Raw genomic sequence first — 21,828 nt, 5'->3', positions numbered from 1 at the left:
CCTGGGGTTGCTATGGTGATGCTGCCTGAGTGGTGATGCAGAGAGGAGGCCCTCACCTGTCCCTGGAGGCTCTTGTGTCCCTTGGGCCCCTGGCTGCTTTTCAGGTTAGACAGGCAGGGGATAGCACTCTCTTTAATTCTGACTGCAAAAGATGGTAACAGGAGCTGCTGCCGGGCAGGAGAAAAGCAGGGCAGGCTGGCTCCCAGGCCTCAGGGTGGGGATGGCAGTGGGAATGGAGCACCTGTAACTGGGCCCATCCTGCCCTGATGTTCAGGGAGCCCTACCCCTCATGAGCTTTTCTCCTTAAGGAACCCTCAAAAGGCCTAAGTTAACCAGCAGGTCCAAAGGTCCCAAGGAACAAGGTTGGAGACGACAGGGAAAAGAAGTGAGCTGTGCAGGACTGGCACTGGGAAAAGCGGCAATTGGTGTTGTAGAGTGTGTGCCTGTGCAAGGTGCTCCAACTGCTTCTTTGGGTCAACTTCAGGCCTTGCCTCTTCCCTATCACCATTGTCTCCATCAACACCCTCTTTCTTTTCCAACCTCTCCTGGTGCCTTAGGAATCAGACACCAATAAACCACAGAGCCCAGCATGTCCACCCTCACTTTTATTGAGTAGATAGTTACAGTAGTGTTCTCAAGCCGGCTCACACCCTAGGCTGGGGCCTAGGGTGGCTCTTTGCAAAGCTGAGGGGCGAGCTAAGGAAGCCAGGCAGGTCAGGGGCTCTTTCGGCTTTCTCAAGCCTCCACCTGAGTGCTCGTCAATGCTAGTCTCCCTGGTATGACTGGGGACATTATCAGAGAAACATCTAATAGCGCACATCTGGGCACCCACACTCTGCTTCAGCTGCATCCTCCCACCCCAAATTCAACTCTTGACCCAATACAAAAGACTTTTTAAACCAGGATTTCTTCTTGCAGGAAAGTTCACGTGGAAACACGGGGAGGTGGCAGGGAGGGGCAAAAAGGACTCTGGCAAGCAGATCCACTTGTCTGGGTCCCTGCAGTAAAGAACCAAGATCCAGGTACCTCGGCCTGGAAGAAACCGTGCACTGCAGGTCTTCCCTTCTCTCGAAACTAAAAGCAAGGAACAGAAGTCAATTGAAACCCCAGTCATCCTACCCACCTTCTGGCAGTCTCTGGATAATGATCTAAGGAAATAAGCTTACATTTATAATTAGAGGATAATTTGGAGGATTGACACTATTTACAAGGGCCACCCTGCAAAGATCAGGGAAGGTGAGAGACTGCTGGGCACAGAATGGAAACAGGCTGGGGAGTTCCTAATCTCTTTTCACCATTGCCTTTGTTGTTCCCACCCTTCAGCTCCTGGGAGGGACAGCAGAGGAATCAGATACTCTTGGGGAACACAGGGTCCCAGCAGTGGCTAGGGTGTGACTGCTGCCTTTGCATAATCAGGCAGCAGAGAGCTAAGAGGAGCAGAACAGTCCCCGCCTGCTGTCCTCACTCAGAGGCTTGGGGTGCACTGAGCCTCGGACTGCTCAGCCACAGGAGTGCCCAGGACGGTGGACAGCTTGGGCACGAGGGCAAGGGCAGGGCTCTACTGTAGCTCAGGAATAAACTGGGACCAGTTGATGTTGTCAGGGCCCAGTGGGTCCTCCTCCAGGCCAGGAAAGCTGATGTCCAGCAGGATCTTGCTGAGGCTATCATTCATTGTGTCCAGAACCAGGCCTTCTGTCAGAGAACGATTGGCTGCGAGGCCAGAAACCTGTGGCTCCGGGGAGCCTGGCTTGGGGACTTCTATATCTGAGGGAGAAGAGTTGCCAAAGGGGACGGAGGCGAGGTCTAAGGGTTCTGAACTGAGGAGCCTTTGCGGTGATTCAAAGGGGGGAACGCTTTTCAGTGGAGTGGTGCTGAGATCCATCAGCTCCAGGGGGTCAGGCAAGGGGCCAGAGGTGCCCTGGGGGGTTTGTACTGGGCTGAAATCCAGCCCCCCTACTTTGGCTGGGGGCGTGAGCCTCCAGGATTCAGGCGTTCTGGGGAGGACAGATTTGCTCGGGGTGGAGGAGATGGGCAGCGTTTCCTTAATGGGTGTCTTAAAAGGTCCTCCCTCTTCCTGGGGGTAGCTGAGCTGGGGGGCAGGCTCAGAGGAGTCTGCCGGGAACGGGAGTTCTGCGGCCCAGCGGGAAGTACTGGGCCCCTCTGAGAAGAGCAGCTCCGGCTCAGCCACGCAGGGAGGCAGTAGATGCTGTTTCCTCCGAGACCGGCTCCTCTCCCTCCTCTCCCTGTGTTGGATCACAAGCATTTCCGAGACACACCGGGTTGGCGACCTAAGCCCACCGTAGGACTTCTTGGGTCTTGGGGTGGGAGATTGGGGTGAATCCTCCCAGGAGTGAGATGATTCCTCTTTGAAGGACGGGGCCGGGGAGGGCCACTCTTCCAAGGGGGGGCTCTCCACTTTGATGGGTCTCGCTAAGTGCGGCATTTCCTCCCCAGGCTGGATTTGTTCCTCCTTGATAGACTGAACTGGAAGCAAAGGACACAGCCCTTCTCCACACAGCAGTTTCTCCTCTTTCCCTGGCCCTGCAGAAGGAAGAGGAGCTGTCCCCTCCTCAGCTAGCAGCACCTGAAAGGGAAACAGAGACAAGGTGAAAGGAACTCTGGCTTCAGCCAACGGCCACCGGACAGGATGCACAAAAAATCACATATTGGTACTGATCCTCTTTGTGTTGTTTTAAAGTCTTAAAACCTATTAAATATGAGAATACAATATATGTTGAAGCTGGCAGTTCAATTCTGGGGGTAAAAGATGAGAGCATGTAGTATGTAGTGGCATAATTCTAATAGCATTCATCCGAGAGGAAATACAATTGCATGCCTGTCTTACACTGCTTACAAAGATTGAACCTTAGGCTGCTCTGACGGTAGTGGGTAGTGACATTATTGTCACTAAAGTTGGCACACAACCCCCAACTGCTAAATTTGACTGGCTTTAAAAAAAAATGAAAACCTTAAAATCATACAAATCCTGAAAGAGAATCTAGGAGACTACATATACAATCTGAGGGTGCGGGTGACCTTCTTAACCAAGACTGGAAACCCATAAGCTGTAAAAGAGAAGAGAGACATTTGACTACATACAAATGCAAAATTTTACTGTGGCAAGAGATACCATAAATAAAATTAAGACACAACAAACAAACAATGCCTGTAATCCCAGCACTTTGGGACACTGAGGCCAGTTTGAGACCAGCCTGAGCAACATAGTGAGATCCCATCTCTACAAAAAAATATTTTAATTAGCTGGGCGTGGTGGCATGCACCTGTAGTTCCAGCCACAGGTGGGAGGCTGAAGTGGGAGGATCACTTGAGCCTGGGAGGTCAAGGATGCAGTGAGCCTTCATTACACCACTGGACTCCAGACTAGGCAACGTAGCAAGACCCTGTCTCCGAAGAAAAGAAAAGAAAAAAAAGAAAAGAAAAGAGATAATAGAAGTAGAAAAATATCTTCAGCATAAAAGACAGAAGATTATTTTAACAACAAAGAGCTCTCACAGGGGGCTGGGCGCGGTGGCTCACGCCTGTAATCCAGCACTTTGGGAGGCTGAGGTAGGCAGATCATCTGAGGTCAGGAGTTCGAGACCAGCCTGACCAATATGGTGAAACCCTGTCTCTACTAAAAATACAAAATTAGCCGGGCATGGTGGCGGGCACCTGTAATCCCAGCTACTCAGGAGGCTGAGGCAGGAGAATTACTTGAACCTGGCAGGCGGAGGTTGCCAAGATCACACCACTGTACTTCAGCCTGGGCGATAAAGCAAGACTCCATTTCGGGAAAAAAGAAAAACAAAGAGCTCTCACAAATTGATAACAGAACCTTTAGAAAAATGGGCAATGCCCATAAATAAGCAATCCATAGAGGACGATTCCAAGTCACCAAATGTAATGACAGGGTGCTCAGACTTACTGATAAACAAAGAAAGACAAAATTAAACAAGAGGGTGATGGGTGTACCAAAATCTCACAGATCGCCACTAAAGAACTTACTCATGTAACCAAACACCACCTGTTCCCCAAAAACCTATGGAAATAAAAGATTTAAAAATAAATAAATAAAACATTAAAAAAATTAAACAAGAAGATATAAGCTATACACATTAGATTGGCAAATAGTAGACTAATAATACCAATTGCTGGCAAAGATACAGATCTTATCATATATTGTTGGTTTAAACATGACTTATCATAGCTTTTTTGGAAAGCAATCTAGCAATATTTCGTAGAATTTAAAATACCTTCTCACCCAGCAATCTCACATCTGGGACTCTATCCTAGAGAAATGAAAGCACTAGTAACAGAGATCCTTGCAAACATATGTATTGCAATGTCATTCATTGGGCAAAAATTGAGAAACAGAATATGTCCATAAAAGTGGAATGGCTGAAAAATTTGTGGTGTAGCCACATCATGGAATATTACATGGACACTAAAAAATAATGAATTAGAACTATGCCAAGCGACTTGGAAGAACTTCCATGAGGTATTTTTGAGTTCAGACATGTAGAGGCCGGGCGCGGTGGCTCACGCCTGTAATCCCAACACTTTGGGAGGCCAAGGCTGGCGGATCATGAGGTCAGGAGTTCGAGACCAGCCTGACCAACATGGTGAAACCCCATCTCTACTAAAAATACAAAAATTAGCTGGGCATGGTGGCGGGCACCTGTAATCTCAGCTACTCAGGAGGCTGAGGCAGGAGAATCGCTTGAACCTGGGAGGGGGAGGTTGTGGTGAGCCAAGATCATGCCACTGTACTCCAGCCTGGGCGACAGAGTGAGACTCCGTCTCAGAAAAAAAAAAAAAGACATGTAGAGAAGTATGTACAACACGATCACATCATCAATGTTCTATGTGTTGTATGTGTACATATAAAATGGCTACCGCTATACATGTATATTATAACTAGGAGCATCGATAAAATATGCAAGAAAGCATCATAAATTATCAACCAGTTATCTTGGGAGTCGGGGTGATGTGGGTGATGGTAGGGTGGAGAGGGGAGCCAAAAAGGAAAGGGGAGAAAAAAACCACTGCATTAAAACCAAAACAGTGTACATGCTACAACCACATTAATGCATTTATGCTAAATTATGTATTTTTTAATATAATTTTGTGTGTAACATATTTTATTTATAATTAAAGACATTTTGTTTTAGAGACGGTCTCATTTTGTTGCTTAAGCTAGAACGCAGTGGCACGATTATAGCTCATTGCAGCCTCTAGCTCTGGAGCTCAAGTAATCCTTCTGCCTCAGCCTCCCAAGTGGCTGGGACAACAGGTATCCATGAAAATACCTGGCCAATAAAAAAAAAATGTTTTTTTTTGTTAGAGACAGGGTCTTACTTTGCTGCCCAGGCTAGTCTTGAACTCCTGGCCTCAAGTGATCCTCCTCCTTGGCCTCCCAAACTGCTAGGATTATAGGTGTGAGCCACTGTTCATGGCTCAAAATATTTTGTATATTAAAAAAGAAGCAAACCAAAGTTGCTCTGAACTCCAGAGTTGATGCTATTTTCATCTCTCTGAAGGGGATGGGGGAAGCCTTTCACTTTGGTTACATGTCAGCCCTTACTTACAGAACCCTTTAACAGCGCTAAGTGCAGATCTGATGGCTGATCCTAGTTTGCTCTGAATTTGCCCTTCTCACCTTCCCCTCAAGCGAGACCAGTGATACTCAAGCAGGGTGATTCCCTCCCTGCCAGGGGACATTTGGCAATGTCTGGAAGCATTTTAATTGTCGCACCTGTGGTGGGTGCTACTGGCATCTAGTGGGGAAAACAAGGGATGCTGCTAAACACCCTTCAATGCACAGGACAGTCCCTTCCACGTCCAACAGAGAATTCTCCAGCTGTGAACGTTAATAGGACTTACGTGAGAAACCCTGAGCTACTCTGACCCAGTCACCCTACTACTGCCAGGTACAAACTGCATTTCCTGCCTCCATGGCACTGCCCATTAGCATGCTCTCTCCACACCTGTTTGCTTACCCAAATCTACTTTTTCTTTTTTCTTTTTTGAGACAGGGCCTCACTATTGCTCAGGCTGGAGTGCAGTGGTACAAACAGGGCTCACTGCAGCCTCAACCTCCTGGGCTCAAGTGATCCTTCTGCCTCAGCCTCCTGAGTAGCTGGTACCACAGGCATGTACTACCACCCTGGCTAAAATTTTTTTTTTTTTTTTGGTATTTTTAGCAGAGACTGGGGTCTTGCTATGTTGCCCTGGCTGGTCTTGAACTCTTGGTGGTAAGCAATACCCCTGCCTCGGCCTCCCAAAGTGTCGGGATTACAAGTGAGACCCACAGCGTCTAACCTCAAATCCACTTCTTTCTTTCTTTTTTTTTTTGAGACGGAGTTTCGCTCTGTCACCCAGGCTGGAGTGCAGTGGTGTGATCTCGGCTCACTGCAACCTCCCCCTCCTGGGCTCAAGTGATTCTCCAGCCTCAGCCTTCCGAGTAGCTGGGATTACAGGCATGTGCCACCACGCCCAGCTAATTTTTGCATTTTTTAGTAGAGACGGGGTTTCGCCACGTTGGCCACACTGGTCTCGAACTCCCGACCTCATGATCCACCTGCCTTGGCCTCCCAAAGTGCTGGGATTACAGGCGTGAGCAACCGCACCTGACCAAATCCACCTCTTTCTAAGGCCTGCCTCCCTTGTGTATCTTCCTTAATCATCCTAGCTTATCTATCACAATCACCCTTGTCTGAATTCTTACAAACTCATCAGGTATTTATGGGCCTTCTGACACCACTGACATTGTAATCTAAATACCTTTTTAGCTCTTCTAATGCTATTACACTTCCCTATGTTTCTATGCCTTGTCTACTTTATAAGCTCTCAAGGAACACTTCTCAGAGTGCTTTGCCAAGCTGAAGGTTCAACATTCTTAATGGGCCAGAATCTCTCTTCAGAGGAAAACAGGACACCCACCTTGGGGGCAATGCGGACTCGCTTGCTATGGCGGGCAAGCTCTGAGCTCATGAGGGAAGCCGCCAGGGGTAATGGCACCTTCACCGAGGGCTGCAACACCAGTGACTGGTTCACCGGGAATTGGATAGGCACCAGGTATGAGCTGACCCGTGGTAACAGTGGCTTCATCTTCCGCCCTAGGAGGAAACACGAGAGATCAGGAGCAGGGGGACTGGAGTACACCCCTTCTGAGCCCCAGGAGCTTTGCTCTCCTTCTCTGGGCTCAGATCCCTTTGAGGTGGGAACAGAATCCTGAAGTCTGGTTCCCTAAAGCTATGCCCCCAGAACAAGGACCAGGCCCGAGGCCCCCTCTCCCATACTAACGTGCACCCAGCGGGAGTTCAGTTTTGATGGTCATGTTCCGGCGGAGCTCTGGATTCGGTCGTTTCTGCTGCTGCTTGTGGCAGGTGGGGAGAGAAAGAAACCTGTGTTAATAAGGTAAAGAGGGGATGGCAAAACCCCACCAGCTGCTCTGGTGGCGTGTGCTTGAGTTAACCGACAGCCCAGAGAGAGGAGGCCAACCTGAGGGGATGGACGCAGGCGAGCGGTCTCCAAAACCATGATTAGTGGGCCGGTGGGTGGCCTACAGACACGTGATGGCAGAGTGGCACTACCGCCTCACCCACGTGTCCTCAACACCCCTGGGGGATGCCAGAGCAGGTAGCTATATGCGTGACAAAGAAAAGCTAGGCACAAAAGTGAGCGAACGCACTGCCGCCCGTGAGGCTGGCGCCATGCGCTTGTGGCCGCTGCAGCATGCTCCCCTGCCACGCCCCGCTCTGCTCAGCGTACCCCTGTGATGCCCATGGGAGGGGAGGGGAGTGGGTGTGTGCCCGAGCCTCAGGATGTTCTGTGTCTAGAGCTGGCAGTCACATGGCCATAGGCACCCTTCCCCACATCATAGCTTGTCTCTGTCCATAAAGCCATGCTGAGCAGTGAAAGGAAAACAAGGCCAAGCCCCGAGCCAGAGGGAAAGAACCTTACTGATTCCAAGTGCTCGGGCAATTGTGGAGACCCTGGGTCCAGTGGCTGGTGGCGGCCAGGCATTGTGGGAGAGAAAGGAGATGAAGTTACCACCAACGTGGTCAATTGGACCAGATCGGGAAAAACACCTATTCCTGACTGATGACAGAAGACACCCCAGACAACCGTCCGTCCCAGGGGAATGGCTGCAGCCTCGTAGGCACTCTGAAATGCCAAAAGAGCTTCTGTCTGAAGAGACGTTCTAGTAGCTCAGCTTCTGGTCTGCAGCCTAAGGAAGGGCTTTTTTTGTTTTTTGACGGAGTTTCACTCTTACTGCCCAGGCTGGAGTGCAGTAGTACGATTTCGGCTCTCCACCACGTCTGCCTCCTGGGTTGAAGGGATTCTCCTGCCTCAGCCTCCCAGGTAGCTGGGATTACAGGCATGCGCCACCACACCCGGCTAATTTTGTATTTTTAGTAGAGACGGGGTTTCTCCATGTTGGTCAGGCCGAACTCCCGACCTCAGGTGATCCACCTGCCTCGGCCTCCCAAAGTGCTGGGATCACAGGCGTGAGCCACCGCACCCGGCAGGAAGGGCTTTTTTTAGAGCAAGCATTCCCAGAATTTCTTGGAAGAATCATCTGAGATGCTTGCTAAAAATACAAATTCCTGGGCCCATCCCAGAAGCACTAAATCAAGAGCCCCAAGAGAGGGGTCTGGGAAGCTGTGTTTTAACAATGTCCCAGGCAATTCCCATTCACAGGGAAGTTAGGAAAACACTGCCCTGGGAAGCCCTCTCTGTTGGGTCAGAACAGCCCTCTCCTTGCTCTGGTCTAGCACAAAAATGTGTCATTTGGTATTTGTCAACTGTACTTAATTCAGTGGGTTTTGTGCAAGTCACTAATTGGGTGGCTGGCTTCTAACTCTCCCCCGATCAAATGAAAGCATCACTAGCAGAACTTGTTTCCTTTTGAGATGGCTATGACGACCTCCAACTTAGGCCCTATTTAGAGAAAAGCAGGGCATTCACCTTAAACACCTGGTCCAATGTCAAGTAACGGTTGGCACTGGGGTGAATGGTCCAGAAGGAGACCTTGCCATTGGCAGACGTCTCCCGGACAAACATGTCATGCAGGGAAAGGTTGTGGCGGATGGAGTTCTGGAAGAAGAGCAAGACAACTGGTTATCAGTTACTTTAGGTTCAGAAACATCACCCTTCAAACACATGGGGAAACCAGCCTCAGGCCCCTCCCACTGTGCTTAGCACAGGCTTCCTCTGGTGTCTTTGTAGCCCTGTCTCTCGGCAACTCTCCTCACACTCCACACCGCAGAGCTGTCACCCTCAGCCATAAACCCATCTATTCTACGGGAACAAAGACTGATGTCAACCTTAGATTGTGATAAAGAAAAGACCTGGATAGCTGTCAGGGGCTAGAAAAGCAGAGTAAGGCTGTGAGGCAGTGATCAATAGCAAGACAGGTGGGTCAGAGAAATTAAGAAACTAGGGAATTAGGCCTGGCGTGGTGGCTCACGCCTATAATCCCAGCACTGTGGGAGGCCGAGGCGAGTGGATCACTTGAGGCCAGGAGTTTGAGACCAGCCTAGCAAACATGGCAAAACCCTGTCTCTGTCAAAAATATAAAAATTAGGCCGGGCGCGGTGGCTCAAGCCTGTAATCCCAGCACTTTGGGAGGCCGAGACGGGCGGATCACGAGGTCAGGAGATCAAGACCATCCTGGCTAACACGGTGAAACCCCATCTCTACTAAAAAATACAAAAAAAAAAAAACTAGCCGGGTGAGGTGGCGGGCGCCTGTAGTCCCAGCTACTCGGGAGGCTGAGGCAGGAGAATGGCGTAAACCCGGGAGGCGGAGCTTGCAGTGAGCTGAGATCCGGCCACTGCACTCCAGCCTGGGCGACAGAGCCAGACTCCCTCTCAAAAAAAAAAAATAAATAAATAAATAAAAATAAAAATTAGCCAGGCATGGTAGCGCATGCCTGTAGTCCCAACTAGTCGGGGGGCTGAGGCAGGAGAATCACTTGAACCTGGGAGGCAGAGAATGAAGCAAGCCAAGATCGTGTCACTGCACTCCAGCCTGGTTGACAGAGTGAGGCCCTGCCTCAAACAAACAAACAAGCAAACAGGAAACTAGGAAATTAAGGCTGGGTGTGGGGGCTCACACCTGTAATCACAGTGCACTGAGAGGCTAAGGCAGAAGGAGTGCTTGAGACTAGGAGTTCAGACCAGCCTGGGCAACATAACCAGCCTGGGCAACTGCCTTTACAACAACAACAAAAAAAATTAGTGGACTGTGGTAGTGCACCTGTTATCCCAACTACTTGGGAGGTTGAGGAGGGAAGAGCTTGAGCCCAAGGGGCTAAGGCTGTATTCCAGCCCAGGCAACAGAGTGAGACCCTGTCTCAAAAAACCAACCAAACAAAAAAAAACTAGGAAAGTAAGCTGATGGAAGGGAGTAAAGTTAAGAGTTCTACCATGAGGGGCCAGGTGCAGTGGCTCATGCCTGTAATCCCAGCACTTTGGGAGGCCGAGACGGGCGGATCATTTGATGTTAGGAGTTCGAGACCAGCCTGACCAACATGGTGAAACCCGTCTCTACTAAAAATACAAAAAAATTAGCCAGGTGTGGTGGTGCATGCCTGTAGTCCCAGCTACTTGGGAGGCTGAGGCAGGAGAATCGCTTGAACCTTGTAGGTGAAGGTTGCAGTGACCTGAGATCTGCCATTGCACTCCAGCCTGGGCGACAGAGCGAGACTCTGTCTCAAAAAAAAAAAAAAAGAAAGAGTTCTACCATGAGGAAAACAAAGCACACTTGGCTTGGAACTGAGCACCCGTGAGAAGACCTCATTTGTGGCTCTGACACTGACCAACTGCATGAGCTACACTGACTCCCAGGCATCTTGGTCTTTCCATGAATGAAGTGAAAGGAAAACCCCTGCCCACTAGAAATGGTATGTGACGCTATAGGAGATGACATCTTGGGTCATAAGGTTCACAGCATTCTTTTTTTTTAATCAAGACATTTTCATAAAACTACTTAGCCACTCTAGCTGCTGGCATCTAGGACTGCTGTTCAGTGTAGCAGAAAAGTGGGCTTGAGTGCTACATTGCAGACTCTTCGTGAACTTTAGGTAGTAACAGATGAAGTAGTTAAAGAGCTCTTGTTAATGATTTTGCCTGGATTCAATAAGATTGAGTCACAACCCAAAAGATACGTTTATCATTCTAGTATCCTTTGCACTTAACTGCTGTCCCAGATACAAGTTGCAGCACAGCACTGGAGACAGTCTGTCAGGCTGGACTGACCTTGATTTTGGTTGCATTGGGACATATTACCTTCCAGCCTGGCTTGGCAATGTGCTTAAAATAGGGAAAGTGGTCCTCTATCCAAGTATAGATGTCTTTCAAGGTCATGCGCTTCCTCTCAGTGCTGTTGATGGCGAATTGTATCATGGCCATGTAAGAGTAGGGTGGCCGCTCAGACACAGAGTTCTGCCAGGACGTTGATGGTCTCGAAGGTTCCTCAACCTGAGGATTATGACAAAGGGAATGACACAAAAGAGTTCATGAGAACTACCCCAACCCAAGCCCTTAAAGAATATCTAGAGAAACCTTTATCCCATAGGATGGTACTAGAAACAAACTCATCTGAGACCGCTATCTCATAGAATACAATTTTAGAGTTGGGAAGGATCTTGGAGATGATCTAGCCTAGACCCTAGCCAATAAGAAACTGGTTTTGTCATCATTCATTTTGTTGAATTTGGAGAAAATCCAGTCCCTTCCAGTTGCAATTTCTCAGGAAAGTTTGAGTATGTACTTTGATTCTCAAAGCATTGATGTTACACTAAAACCATGCCCATTTTTCAGACTTGTGGGTCAAGAAACCTAGGTCTTAGTCCCATTTCTATTCCTGATGTGTTGTGAATAAACCCATCTCATTTCAATGTTTGTATGAGAGAAATATTCCCAGGAGTATGAGTCAGACAATGCCTGCAAAGCACACAGTTAGGTAAGTTTTAGGCAAAGATCTGATCATTCACATTTTTTTTTTTCTTTTTTTGAGACAGGGTCTCACTGTGTCACCCAGGATAGAGTGTAGTGGCTAGATCACAGCTTACTGCAGCCCTGACCTCCCCAGGCTCAGGTGATCCTCCGGTCTCAGCCTCCAAGTAGCTGGGACTACAGGCATAAACCACCACGCCTGGCTATTTTTTTTTTTTTTTAATGGAGTTTCACTCTTAAGTTGCCCAGGCTGGAGTGCAATGGTGCAATCTTGGCTCACTGCAACCTCTGCCTCCTGGGTTCAAGCGATTCTCCTGTCTCAGCCTCCCAAGTAGCTGGGATTACAGGTGCCTGCCACCACGCCCGGCTACTTTTTTTGTATTTTTAGTGGAGATGGGGTTTCACAATATTGGCTAAGCTAGTCTCGAACTCCTGACCTCAGGTGATCCACCTGCCTCGGCCTCCCAGAGTGATGGGATTACAGGCGTGAGCCATTGTGTCCGGCTATTTTTTTTTTTTTTTTTGTATTTTTAGTAGAGACCAGGGTTTTGCTATGTTGCCCAGGCTGCCCTAGAACTCCTGGGCTCAAGTAATCTGTCCACCTTGGCCTCCCAAAGTGCTGGGATTACAATTGTGAGCCACCATGCTCACATTTTAAAAAACTGAGATATTACTTCCTAAAGTACACAAATTTTATGTTTATAGCACAATTAATATTTACTTATGTACACATGCATGTACATTTTCACTTTTTTTTTTTTTTGAGACGGAGTTTCGCTCTTGCTGCCCAGGTTGGAGTGCAATGGCACGATCTTGGCTCACCACAAGCTCTGCCTCCTGGGTTCAAGTGATTCTCCTGCCTCAGTCTCCTGAGTAGCTGGGATTACAGGCATGTACCACCACGCCCAACTAATTTTGTATTGTTAGTAGAGGCGGGGTTTCTCCATGTTGGTCAGGCTGGTCTCGAATTCCTGACCTCAGTTGATCCATCCACCTCGGCCTCCCAAAGCCCTGCGATTACAAGCATGAGTTACCGCGCCTGGCCAAATTTTCACTTTTAAAGATTGTTGAGCTGGAGGCCATAATCCTAAGTGATTTAATGCAGGAACAGAAAATCAAATACTGCATGTTCTCACTTATAAGTAGGAACTAGGCCAGGTATGGTGGCTCACGCCTGTAATCCCAACACTTTGGGAGGCCAAGGCAGGAGGATGATGAGCTCAAGAGATTGATACTATCCCGGCCAACATGGTGAAACCTTGTCTCTACTAAAAATAAAAAAATTAGCCGGGCGTGGTGGCGGGTGCCTGTAGTCCCAGCTACTCGGGAGGCTGAGGCAGGAGAATCACTTGAACCTGGGACGCAGAGGTTTCAGTGAGCAGAGATTGTGCCACTGCACTCCAGCCTGGCAACAGAGCGAGAATCCGTCTCAAAGAGAGAAAAAAAAAAAAAAAAAAAAAGAGGCTGGGCATGGTGGCTCACACCTGTAATCCCAGCACTTTGGGAGGCCAAGGCGAGTGGATCATGATGTCAGGAGTCCAAGACCAGCCTGGCCAACATAGTGAAACCCCGTCTCTACTAAAAATACAAAAATTAGCCAGGCGTGGTGGCGGGCACCTGTAATCCCAGCTACTCAGGAGGTTGAGGCAGGAGAATCACTTGACCTGGGAGGTGGAGGTAGCAATGAGCTGAGATCGCACTACCACACTCTAGCCTGGGACACAGAGCAAGACTCTGCCTCAAAAAAAAAAAAAAAAAAGGAAGAGCTAAACATTGAGCACACATGGATACGAGGAAGGGAACAGTAGACAACAGGGCCTACTTGAGGGTGGAGCGTGGGAAGATGGGGAGATAGAAAAACTACCTAGCAGGTACTATGCTCACTACCTGGGGGACAAAATCATTTGTACGCTAAAGCCCAGCAACACACAATATACCCATGTAACATACCTGCACATGTGCCCCCTGAACCTAAAATAAAAGTTGAGAAGAAAATAAAGGTTGTTGAATGAATGATTAACACATATATACAATAGAATCTAGATGTATTATATTGGTAACTGTGGAAAAAAAACAACCCAGACTACACGATTGGGTTCAATTTTGATTGCTAGGGAAGTATTTAAAATTCATATCTAGGCCAGGCTGGTGGTTCATGCCTGTAATCCCAGCACTTTGGGAGGCTGAGGCAGGAGGATCCCTAGAGCCCAGGAATTTGAAATCAGCCTGGGCAACAGGGCAAAACCCCATCTCTACAAAAAATACAAAAATTAGCTGGGCATGGTGGTGTGCACCTGAGTCCCAGCTACTCGGAAGACTGAGGTGGGAGGATCAGCTGAGCCTGGGAGGTCGAGGTGGGAGGATCAGCTGAGCCTGGGAGGTTGAGGTGGGAGGATCAGCTGGGCCTAGGAGGTTGAGGCTGCAGAGAGCCATGATTGCACCATTGTGCTCCAGCCTGGGCAACAGAGCAAGACGCTGTCTTAAAAAAAAAATTTGGCCGGGCGCGGTGGCTCAAGCCTGTAATCCCAGCACTTTGGGAGGCCGAGACAGGCGGATCACGAGGTCAGGAGATCGAGACCATCCTGGCTAACACGGTGAAACCCCGTCTCTATTAAAAAATACAAAAAAAACTAGCCGGGCGCGGTGGCGGGCGCCTGTAGTCCCAGCTACTTGGGAGGCTGAGGCAGGAGAATGGCGTGAACCCGGGAGGCGGAGCTTGCAGTGAGCTGAGATCCGGCCACTGCACTCCAGCCTGGGCGGCAGAGCGAGACTCCGTCTCAAAAAAAAAAAAAAAAAAAAAAAAAAAAAAAAAAATTTATATATAAACTGACTTTGTCTGCTATTAATATTATATCTTCTAATAAAATTACCTTATTATATTATATTCAATTTACACTGTTCATACCGTGGGAGACATCTTTTTTTTTTTTGAGACGGAGTCTCGCTCTGTCACCCAGGCTGGAGTGCAGTGGCCGGATCTCGGCTCACTGCAAGCTCCACCTCCCGGGTTCCCGCCATTCTCCTGCCTCAGCCTCCCGAGTAGCTGGGACTACAGGCGCCCGTCACCTCGCCCGGCTAGTTTTCTGTATTTTTTTGGTAGAGACGGGGTTTCACCGTGTTAGCCAGGATGGTCTCGATCTCCTGACCTCGTGATCCGCCCGTCTCGGCCTCCCAAAGTGCTGGGATTACAGGCTTGAGCCACCGCGCCCGGCCTGGGAGACATCTTTAAAGTTCAAGAGGGGCCGGGCGCGGTGGCTCAAGCCTGTAATCCCAGCACTTTGGGAGGCCGAGACGGGCGGATCACGAGGTCAGGAGATCGAGACCATCCTGGCTAACACGGTGAAACTCCGTCTCTACTAAAAATACAAAAAACTAGCCGGGCGAGGTGGCGGGCGCCTGTAGTCCCAGCTACTCGGGAGGCTGAGGCAGGAGAATGGCGTGAACCCGGGAGGCGGAGCTTGCAGTGAGCCGAGATCAGGCCACTGCACTCCAGCCTGGGCGACACAGCGAGACTCCGTCTCAAAAAAAAAAAAAAAAAAAAAAAAAAAAAAAAAAAGTTCAAGAGGATTCCCAAAGTGAAGACCTCTTAATCATTTCCTGAATACCTACTAAGGACAGAATACTAAACCCAGTGCTGGTTGGAATACAGAGTGACCAAGGGAATCTGCCCTCAAGGAAATTTCACAGATCGGGGAGAAAAGATCCCAGGCAGAAAAGAAAAGTAGCTCAAAAGTTACACAGAAGAGCATGAAGTGGAGAGCTAACACCAGAACTCGGCAATTCTGGTCCATCAGGCCACTTGATCCATTTCCCTACCTAGGAATTCCCTACACTGGATCTGAATCTTTAGTGAGGGACAGAACAATTCACCTTAACCTGTCTCTGCTCCAGGTGACAATTCTCCTTCTCCTCCATCTCTTGCTTGATGCTGCAGGAGCCCAGTCCATCAGAACTCGTCTTTCGGAGCCACTGGATGTTGGATAGGCTCTTGTTGATAGTGCAGCCTGCTGCCTCACCATCTGCTAGAGGGAAAATCATCCAACACCCCACTTAGCTGCCTCATCAGATGCCCAGTATGTCCATCAGAATTGGTGGCTAGCAGGCCAGGCGCAGTGGCTCACACCTGTAATCCTAGCACTTTGGGAGGGCGAGGTGGGTGGACCTCCCGAGGTCAGGAGTTCAAGACCAGCCTGGCCAACATGGTAAAACCCCATCTCTACCAAAAATACATAATTAGCTGGGTGTGGTGGCACACACCTGTAGTCCCAACAACTCAGGAGGCTGAGATAGGAGAATCGCTCGAACCTGGGAGGCGGAGGCTGCAGTGAGCCAACACTGCGCCATTGCACTCCAGCCTGGGTGAGACAGAGTTGAGACTCTGTCTCAAAAAAAAAACAAAAAAACAAAAAAAAGAGGCCGGGGGCGGTGGCTCAAGCCTGTAATCCCAGCACTTCGGGAGGCCGAGACGGGCGGATCACGAGGTCAGGAGATCGAGACCATCCTGGCTAACACGGTGAAACCCCATCTCTACTAAAAAATACAAAAAACTAGCCGGGTGAGATGGCGGGTGCCTGTAGTCCCAGCTACTCAGGAGGCTGAGGCAGGAGAATGGCGTAAACCCGGGAGGCGGAGCTTGCAGTGAGCTGAGATCCCACCACTGTACTCCAGCCTGGGCGACAGAGCTAGACTCCATCTCAAAAAAAAAAAAAAAAGAAAAGAAAGAATTGGTGGCTAGGGATCATTTGTCCAAGACCTCTACCTTTAGGGACAGAGAACACATGCTGAATCTATTGTGGCTCTAAGTTATTCTGCCCCATTATGCATTTCAGGAAAACTGTAGGAGCATAGTTCAAATTGCATTTCAAGCTGAGCCACACTGAGCCTTAGAGATCAATCAAGGCAGCCTTACAAAAGAATTATTGAGATCTGCACACCAAAATAGTCACTTTTCAGCCTGGGCAATATAGTGGGACCCCATCTCTGCAAAAAGAAAAAAAAAAATTAACTGGGCATGATAGTGCATGCCTGTAGTCCCAGCTACTTGGGAGGCTGAGGTGGGAGAATGGCTTGAGTCCAGGCGTTCAAGGCTAGAGTGAGCTGGGATTGCGCCACTGCACTCTAGCCTGGGTGACAGAGCGAGACCCCATCTCTAAAGAAAAAGTCATTTTCCTCCTCTTGCTTCAGCTTTCTCCCTTATCAAGAAGGAAAATGAGGCCAGGCGCAGTGGCTCACGCCTGTAATCCCAGTACTTTGGGAGACCAAGGTGGGCGAATCACCTGAGGTCAGGAGTTCAAGACCAACCTGGCTAACATGGCGAAACCGTGTCTCTACTAAAAGGACAATCACTTGAAACCAGGAGGCAGAGGTCGCAGTGAGCTGACTGCACTCCAGCCTGGGCAACAGAGCAAGACTCCATCTCAAAAAAAAAAAAAAAAAAAAAAAAAGAAGGAAAATGAAGTCAGGCGCTGTGGTTCATGCCTGTAATCCCAGCACCTTGGGAGGCCCATATGGTTGGATCCCTTGAGCTCAGGAGTCTGAGACCAGCCTGGGCAACATAGTGAGACCCCTTCCTCATTTATGTATTTTTTGAGACCCCTTCTTTTGTTCATTTTTATTTTTTTTTTGAGACAGAGTCTCGCTTTGTGGCCAGGTTGGAGTGCAGTGGCACAATCTCGGCTCACTGCAACCTCCGCCTCCCAGGTTCAGCGATTCTCCTGCCTCAGCCTCCAGAGTAGCTGGGACTATAGGCGCCTGCCACCACGCCTGGCTAATTTTTGTATTTTTGGAAGAGACGGGGTTTCACCATTTTGGCCAGGATGGTCTCGATCTCTTGACCTCATGATCTGCCCGCCTCGGCCTCCCAAAGTCCTGGGATTATTACAGGTGTGAGTCACCGCACCCAGCTGAAACCCCTTCTTAATAATAAAAAAACAAACAAACAAACATTTTTTTAAATAGAAATTTTGTTGTTGTTGTGTTTTTTTTTTTTTTTTGAGACAGAGTCTCATTCTGTTGGCCAGGCTGGAGTGCAATGGTGCAATCTTGGCTCACAGCAACCTCCGACTCCTGGGTTCAAGCAATTCTCCTGCTTCGGCCTCCCAAGTGGCTGGGATTACAGGGGCCTGCCACCACGCCCAGCTAATTTTTTGTATTTTTAGTAGAGATGGGGTTTTACCATGTTGGCCAGGCTGGTCTCAAACTCCTGACCTCAGGTGATCCACCTGCCTCGGCCTCCCAAAGTGCAGGGATTATAGGCGTGAGCCACCACGCCTAGCCAAGATTTTTTTTGAGAAAGGAAAATTATTTTTACTTTCTTTTGGGTCAATACAAAGGATAAACAGAGATAATCCTTTTACAACATAAACAAAGCAACAGAAATTCTAAATTATAATTGTAACCCTTTCAACAGCACCCAAAGGGGCTGGGTCAAGCTTTCAGGATGAAGACAAGACTTTCATTGGCTCAGGCTAGATGCCTGATTGTTCTGGTTTTTTTGAGACACAATCTTGCTCTGTCGCCCAGGCTTGAGTGCCGTGTGCGATCTACTGCTGACCTCAAGTGATCTGCCTGCCTCAGCCTCCTAAAGTGCTGGGATTACAAGGGTGAGCCACTGTGCTCGGCCAGATGCCTGACTGTTGCAAGCATCAAGACTGACCACAGACCTTGCCACTAGAGAGAAAAGGCTGGGCTCCCTCACCCCTTTCCCTGGAAGACCACATACCACAGGTCTCCCGTTTCTGCTCGCAAAGGGCTCCAGGTGGTCTAGGAAGATTCCCATCCCTAGCTGCAGGTTGTGGTCCCAAGGTCTCCAGGGTCACTTCTGTCCTTTTGGCATCATAGCTGGTTTGGGTTTGAGGCTGGAGTCCTGGAGGCTGAGTTGGGGCTCCCCCACAACTGATGAGGATGAATTTGTTGGGCCCACTACTGCCGCTCTCTTTTCCCTTGGCAGTCAGTGCCGTGATGATGCTGTGGATGTCAGCATTGTTGGGGATGGCCACCACTTGGGTGTTGGACATGGTGGGGTGGTTAATAATCTTGATCCCAGCTGGAAACTTGCAAGTGTTGGACTCTGCCACTTCCTTGGAGGCCTCTGCTTGGTTAGGCTCCTGTCGGGCAGGGGATCTCTTGGGTTCCTCCTCTGATGTTTCACTTGGGGCATTTTGAACAGGAAGGGGCAGCCTCCGTCTTTTGAGAATCAGTGGCCGACGGGGGCTGGTTTTCATTATGAATCTGCGTTTTCACTCTCCATTGAGAATCACAAGTGTCGACCCTGGAGAATGCAAACAGCAGCAAGATGTTAGAGATTTTTTAGGCTGAGAAGAGGTTCTTTTAGAGAAAGGTGCTCCTCTTCATATGATCAGGAACATGAGCCTAAAGGCCCAGGTAAACACTCCATGGACTTTTGTAAAGACCTCAGATAATAAGGAGATAAGCTTTACTGACAAAAGAAGGCTAAAATTACAGCAGACAGAAGCAATTCAAAGGGTAAAAATGGGACTGGGCTGGAGATAGACAAAGATCTCCTTCTTGAAGCTTCAGAATATTTAGCTACAGAAGTGGATGGGATAGCTACAAATATGTGGAAATCTCTATAATTGCCTACTATAATATAAATAGATCACTTGCAATGACTGTATGGACAGGAATGGAAGATGCTAGAATAGGAAAGCATATGGTAGTTAGGAGTCCTGACAAAACTCTGATCCCATAATCCATTCTAAGATAAAGCCTTTTAATTTTTTTTTTTTTTTTTTTTTTTTTGAGACAGAGTCTCACTCTGTCACCCAGGCTGGAGTGCAGTGGCACAATCTCAGTTCACTGCAATTTCTGCTGCCTGGGTTTAAGCGATTCCCATGCCTCAGCCTCCTGAGTAGCTGGGATTACAGGCGCCTGCCACCACACCCGGTTAATTTTTGTATTTTTAGTAGAGACAGGGTTTCATCATGTTGCTCAGGCTGGTCTTGAACTCAGGTGATCCACCTGGCTTGGCCTCCCAAAGTGCTGGGATTACAGGCATGAGTCACCACAAGTCACCTGGCCAAGCCTTTTAACTTTTATGTTACTTTGTAAATAGGACCAGTGCACACAGAATCAGGGAAGAAAGGCAGATTGTACTATTGCCACACTACTGGAAAAATCATCTCCCAGTTTACAAAACCTCACATAAAATGGAAACCTCTATTGAAGGCCCATGTAAAGCTGTGCAGCTTGTTCAATGAACAACTTTAGAGGGTGACATTTATTTCACAGGCTATTATACTTGCTATAATTTAAAAAGAATGTGTTCTTTTACAATTCGTACTGTATTTATACAGTGGCATTTTAGTACTTGCATGTGGTTATACATATTTTAACTTTCTAAGCATGCCACTTTATTAATTTCTTTTCCAGAAATAAGACTATAACCCCTGTCTCCTTACCACCAGAATGAGCTATCATCAATACACTAAGGTGGTTCTGAAATGCTAACAGCATAGTCTTTTTTTTTCTTTTTAAGTCTTTTGTTGATTTTTTTAATTTTTTTTTTTTTTTTTTTTTTGAGAGGAAGTTTCGCTCTTGTCACCCAGGCAAGAGCAATGGCGACCTCAACTCACTGCAACCTCCGCCTCCGGGGTTGAAGCGATTCTTCTGCCTCAGCCTCCCGAGTAGCTGCAATTACAGGCGCCCACCACCACGCCAGGCTAATTTTTATCTATTTATTTATTTTTAGTAGAAACAGGGTTTCACCATGTTTACCAGGCTGGTCTTGAACTCCTCAGATGATCCACCCGCCTCGGCCACCCAAAGTGCTGGGATTACAGGCGTGAGCCACTGCACCCAGCCTTTTGTTGATTTTAATAGATACATGGAATACTCTACCATTAAGCAAAATTGTATAATTCTATTTCATGGAACTTTGGGAGACAGAGGAATTGGCTGTCTCTTTTTTAGGACACTTATTCTCTCCCTGAAAAGCAACTGTAATTTTTTGACATTTGTCATCTGCAGAGTTCACAGGCCCGCCACACCTCTACCTCCAAATCTCAGTTTTACTTTCACTTCAGATCTTTCCAGGCTTCCCTCTCTCCCCGCATCGATCAGTAGATATTATTCCTCTTTTTCCACAGGATATCTAGGTCTTAATTTTTTCTTCTACTTCCTGACCAGCCTGATATTATTATTGCCAACACTTTCTTGCCCGGGAAACTTCCAGAGTGGTCCTCTGAGCCATCTCCATCCTGAGCGGGGAAATCTTGCTACATTCTCAGGACCCAGGAGAAGGGCCCTGCAAATGGGTAAGACGGAGGCAGTGCTGCCTAGTGGTGAGAGCCTGGGAGCAGGGGAGTATGTGTGCAGGTTGGTCTTTGACTCAACGTAGTACAATTGTGCTCAGTGTTCATCTCAGCCGCAGCCGGCCTAAGAAAGGCCACCCCAGCCCTCCCGAGGCCGTGGGCAGCGTGCAGAGGTCAGACTTCCAGGGAAGGCCAAGGGGCGCTTTAAGTAATGAGACGGCCCCGGCCAGGAGGTTGGATGCAGAAAACATTTGCACCCGGGCTCAGATTCTTCCCGTGTGGCCCAAACCTCCACTCGTGGCCCGTGCCCTGCTGCCAGACGCCCTGACCTCCGCGCCCGGAGGCCTCGCTCCCCGCCTGTGCCCAGGCCAGGCCCGGGACTCCATTCCTGTATCCCGCTCACCTCCAGACTGCAGTCGCCGCCGCCGTTGGGCCGTGGCTCCGAAGGCGGGCTCCGGGCTCCTCCAACCTGCGGGCCGAGCCAGGGCCCCCGGACGGGGGCTCGCGCCGGACCGGCCGGGTCCCCGGCGGTGCGGGCCGGGTGGGAACCCCGGGGGATCCCGGGAGGGGAGGGGGTCCCGGGCCGGGGC

At 48.9% G+C, this 21,828-nt stretch overlaps 1 protein-coding gene and 1 long non-coding RNA gene across 17 annotated transcripts; one reads left to right on the top strand and one right to left on the bottom strand.

Annotated features, from left to right (window-relative positions):
• The first annotated feature begins 24 nt into the window (after positions 1–24).
• Positions 25–2,591, top strand: LOC105484127 (uncharacterized). Its single transcript, XR_988769.2, has 3 exons — positions 25–104; positions 309–385; positions 2,455–2,591. It is a non-coding gene; the product is annotated as an uncharacterized lncRNA (long non-coding RNA).
• LOC105484126 (forkhead box M1) lies at positions 588–21,782 on the bottom strand. Of its 16 annotated transcripts, none has more exons than XM_011745439.3 (10): positions 21,642–21,782; positions 18,688–19,236; positions 15,837–15,988; positions 13,917–13,937; positions 11,298–11,489; positions 8,974–9,102; positions 7,966–8,010; positions 7,306–7,378; positions 6,943–7,118; positions 588–2,584 (listed from the first exon to the last, which is right to left on the bottom strand). In XM_011745439.3, the coding sequence occupies exons 2-10, from the start codon at positions 19,187–19,189 to the stop codon at positions 1,559–1,561; spliced, it is 2,316 nt and encodes a 771-aa protein (XP_011743741.2). In that variant the 5' UTR covers positions 19,190–19,236; positions 21,642–21,782; the 3' UTR covers positions 588–1,558. The 16 variants fall into 16 exon arrangements, with proteins under 16 accessions (XP_011743741.2, XP_011743742.2, XP_011743743.2 ...); XM_011745440.3 differs by having other exon boundaries at positions 7,306–7,375; XM_011745441.3 differs by having other exon boundaries at positions 15,837–15,985.
• Positions 21,783–21,828: the final 46 nt, after the last annotated feature.

Source organism: Macaca nemestrina, chromosome 10 (genome assembly GCF_043159975.1).
Source record: "Macaca nemestrina isolate mMacNem1 chromosome 10, mMacNem.hap1, whole genome shotgun sequence".
NCBI classification, from domain to species: domain Eukaryota; kingdom Metazoa; phylum Chordata; class Mammalia; order Primates; family Cercopithecidae; genus Macaca; species Macaca nemestrina.
This window is presented reverse-complemented; position numbering and strand designations above follow the sequence as displayed.

Excerpts from the sequence above, each read along its gene's own strand:
- LOC105484126 (XM_011745439.3), bottom strand. The coding sequence starts at position 19,189 with ATGAAAACCAGCCCCCGTCGGCCACTGATTCTCAAAAGACGGAGGCTG. Across the intron at positions 15,989-18,687 it reads GCAGAAACGGGAGACCTGTG|CAGATGGTGAGGCAGCAGGC; the intron begins GTATGTGGTCTT and ends TTTTCCCTCTAG. Across the intron at positions 9,103-11,297 it reads TTGCCAAGCCAGGCTGGAAG|AACTCCATCCGCCACAACCT; the intron begins GTAATATGTCCC and ends CTCTTCTTCCAG.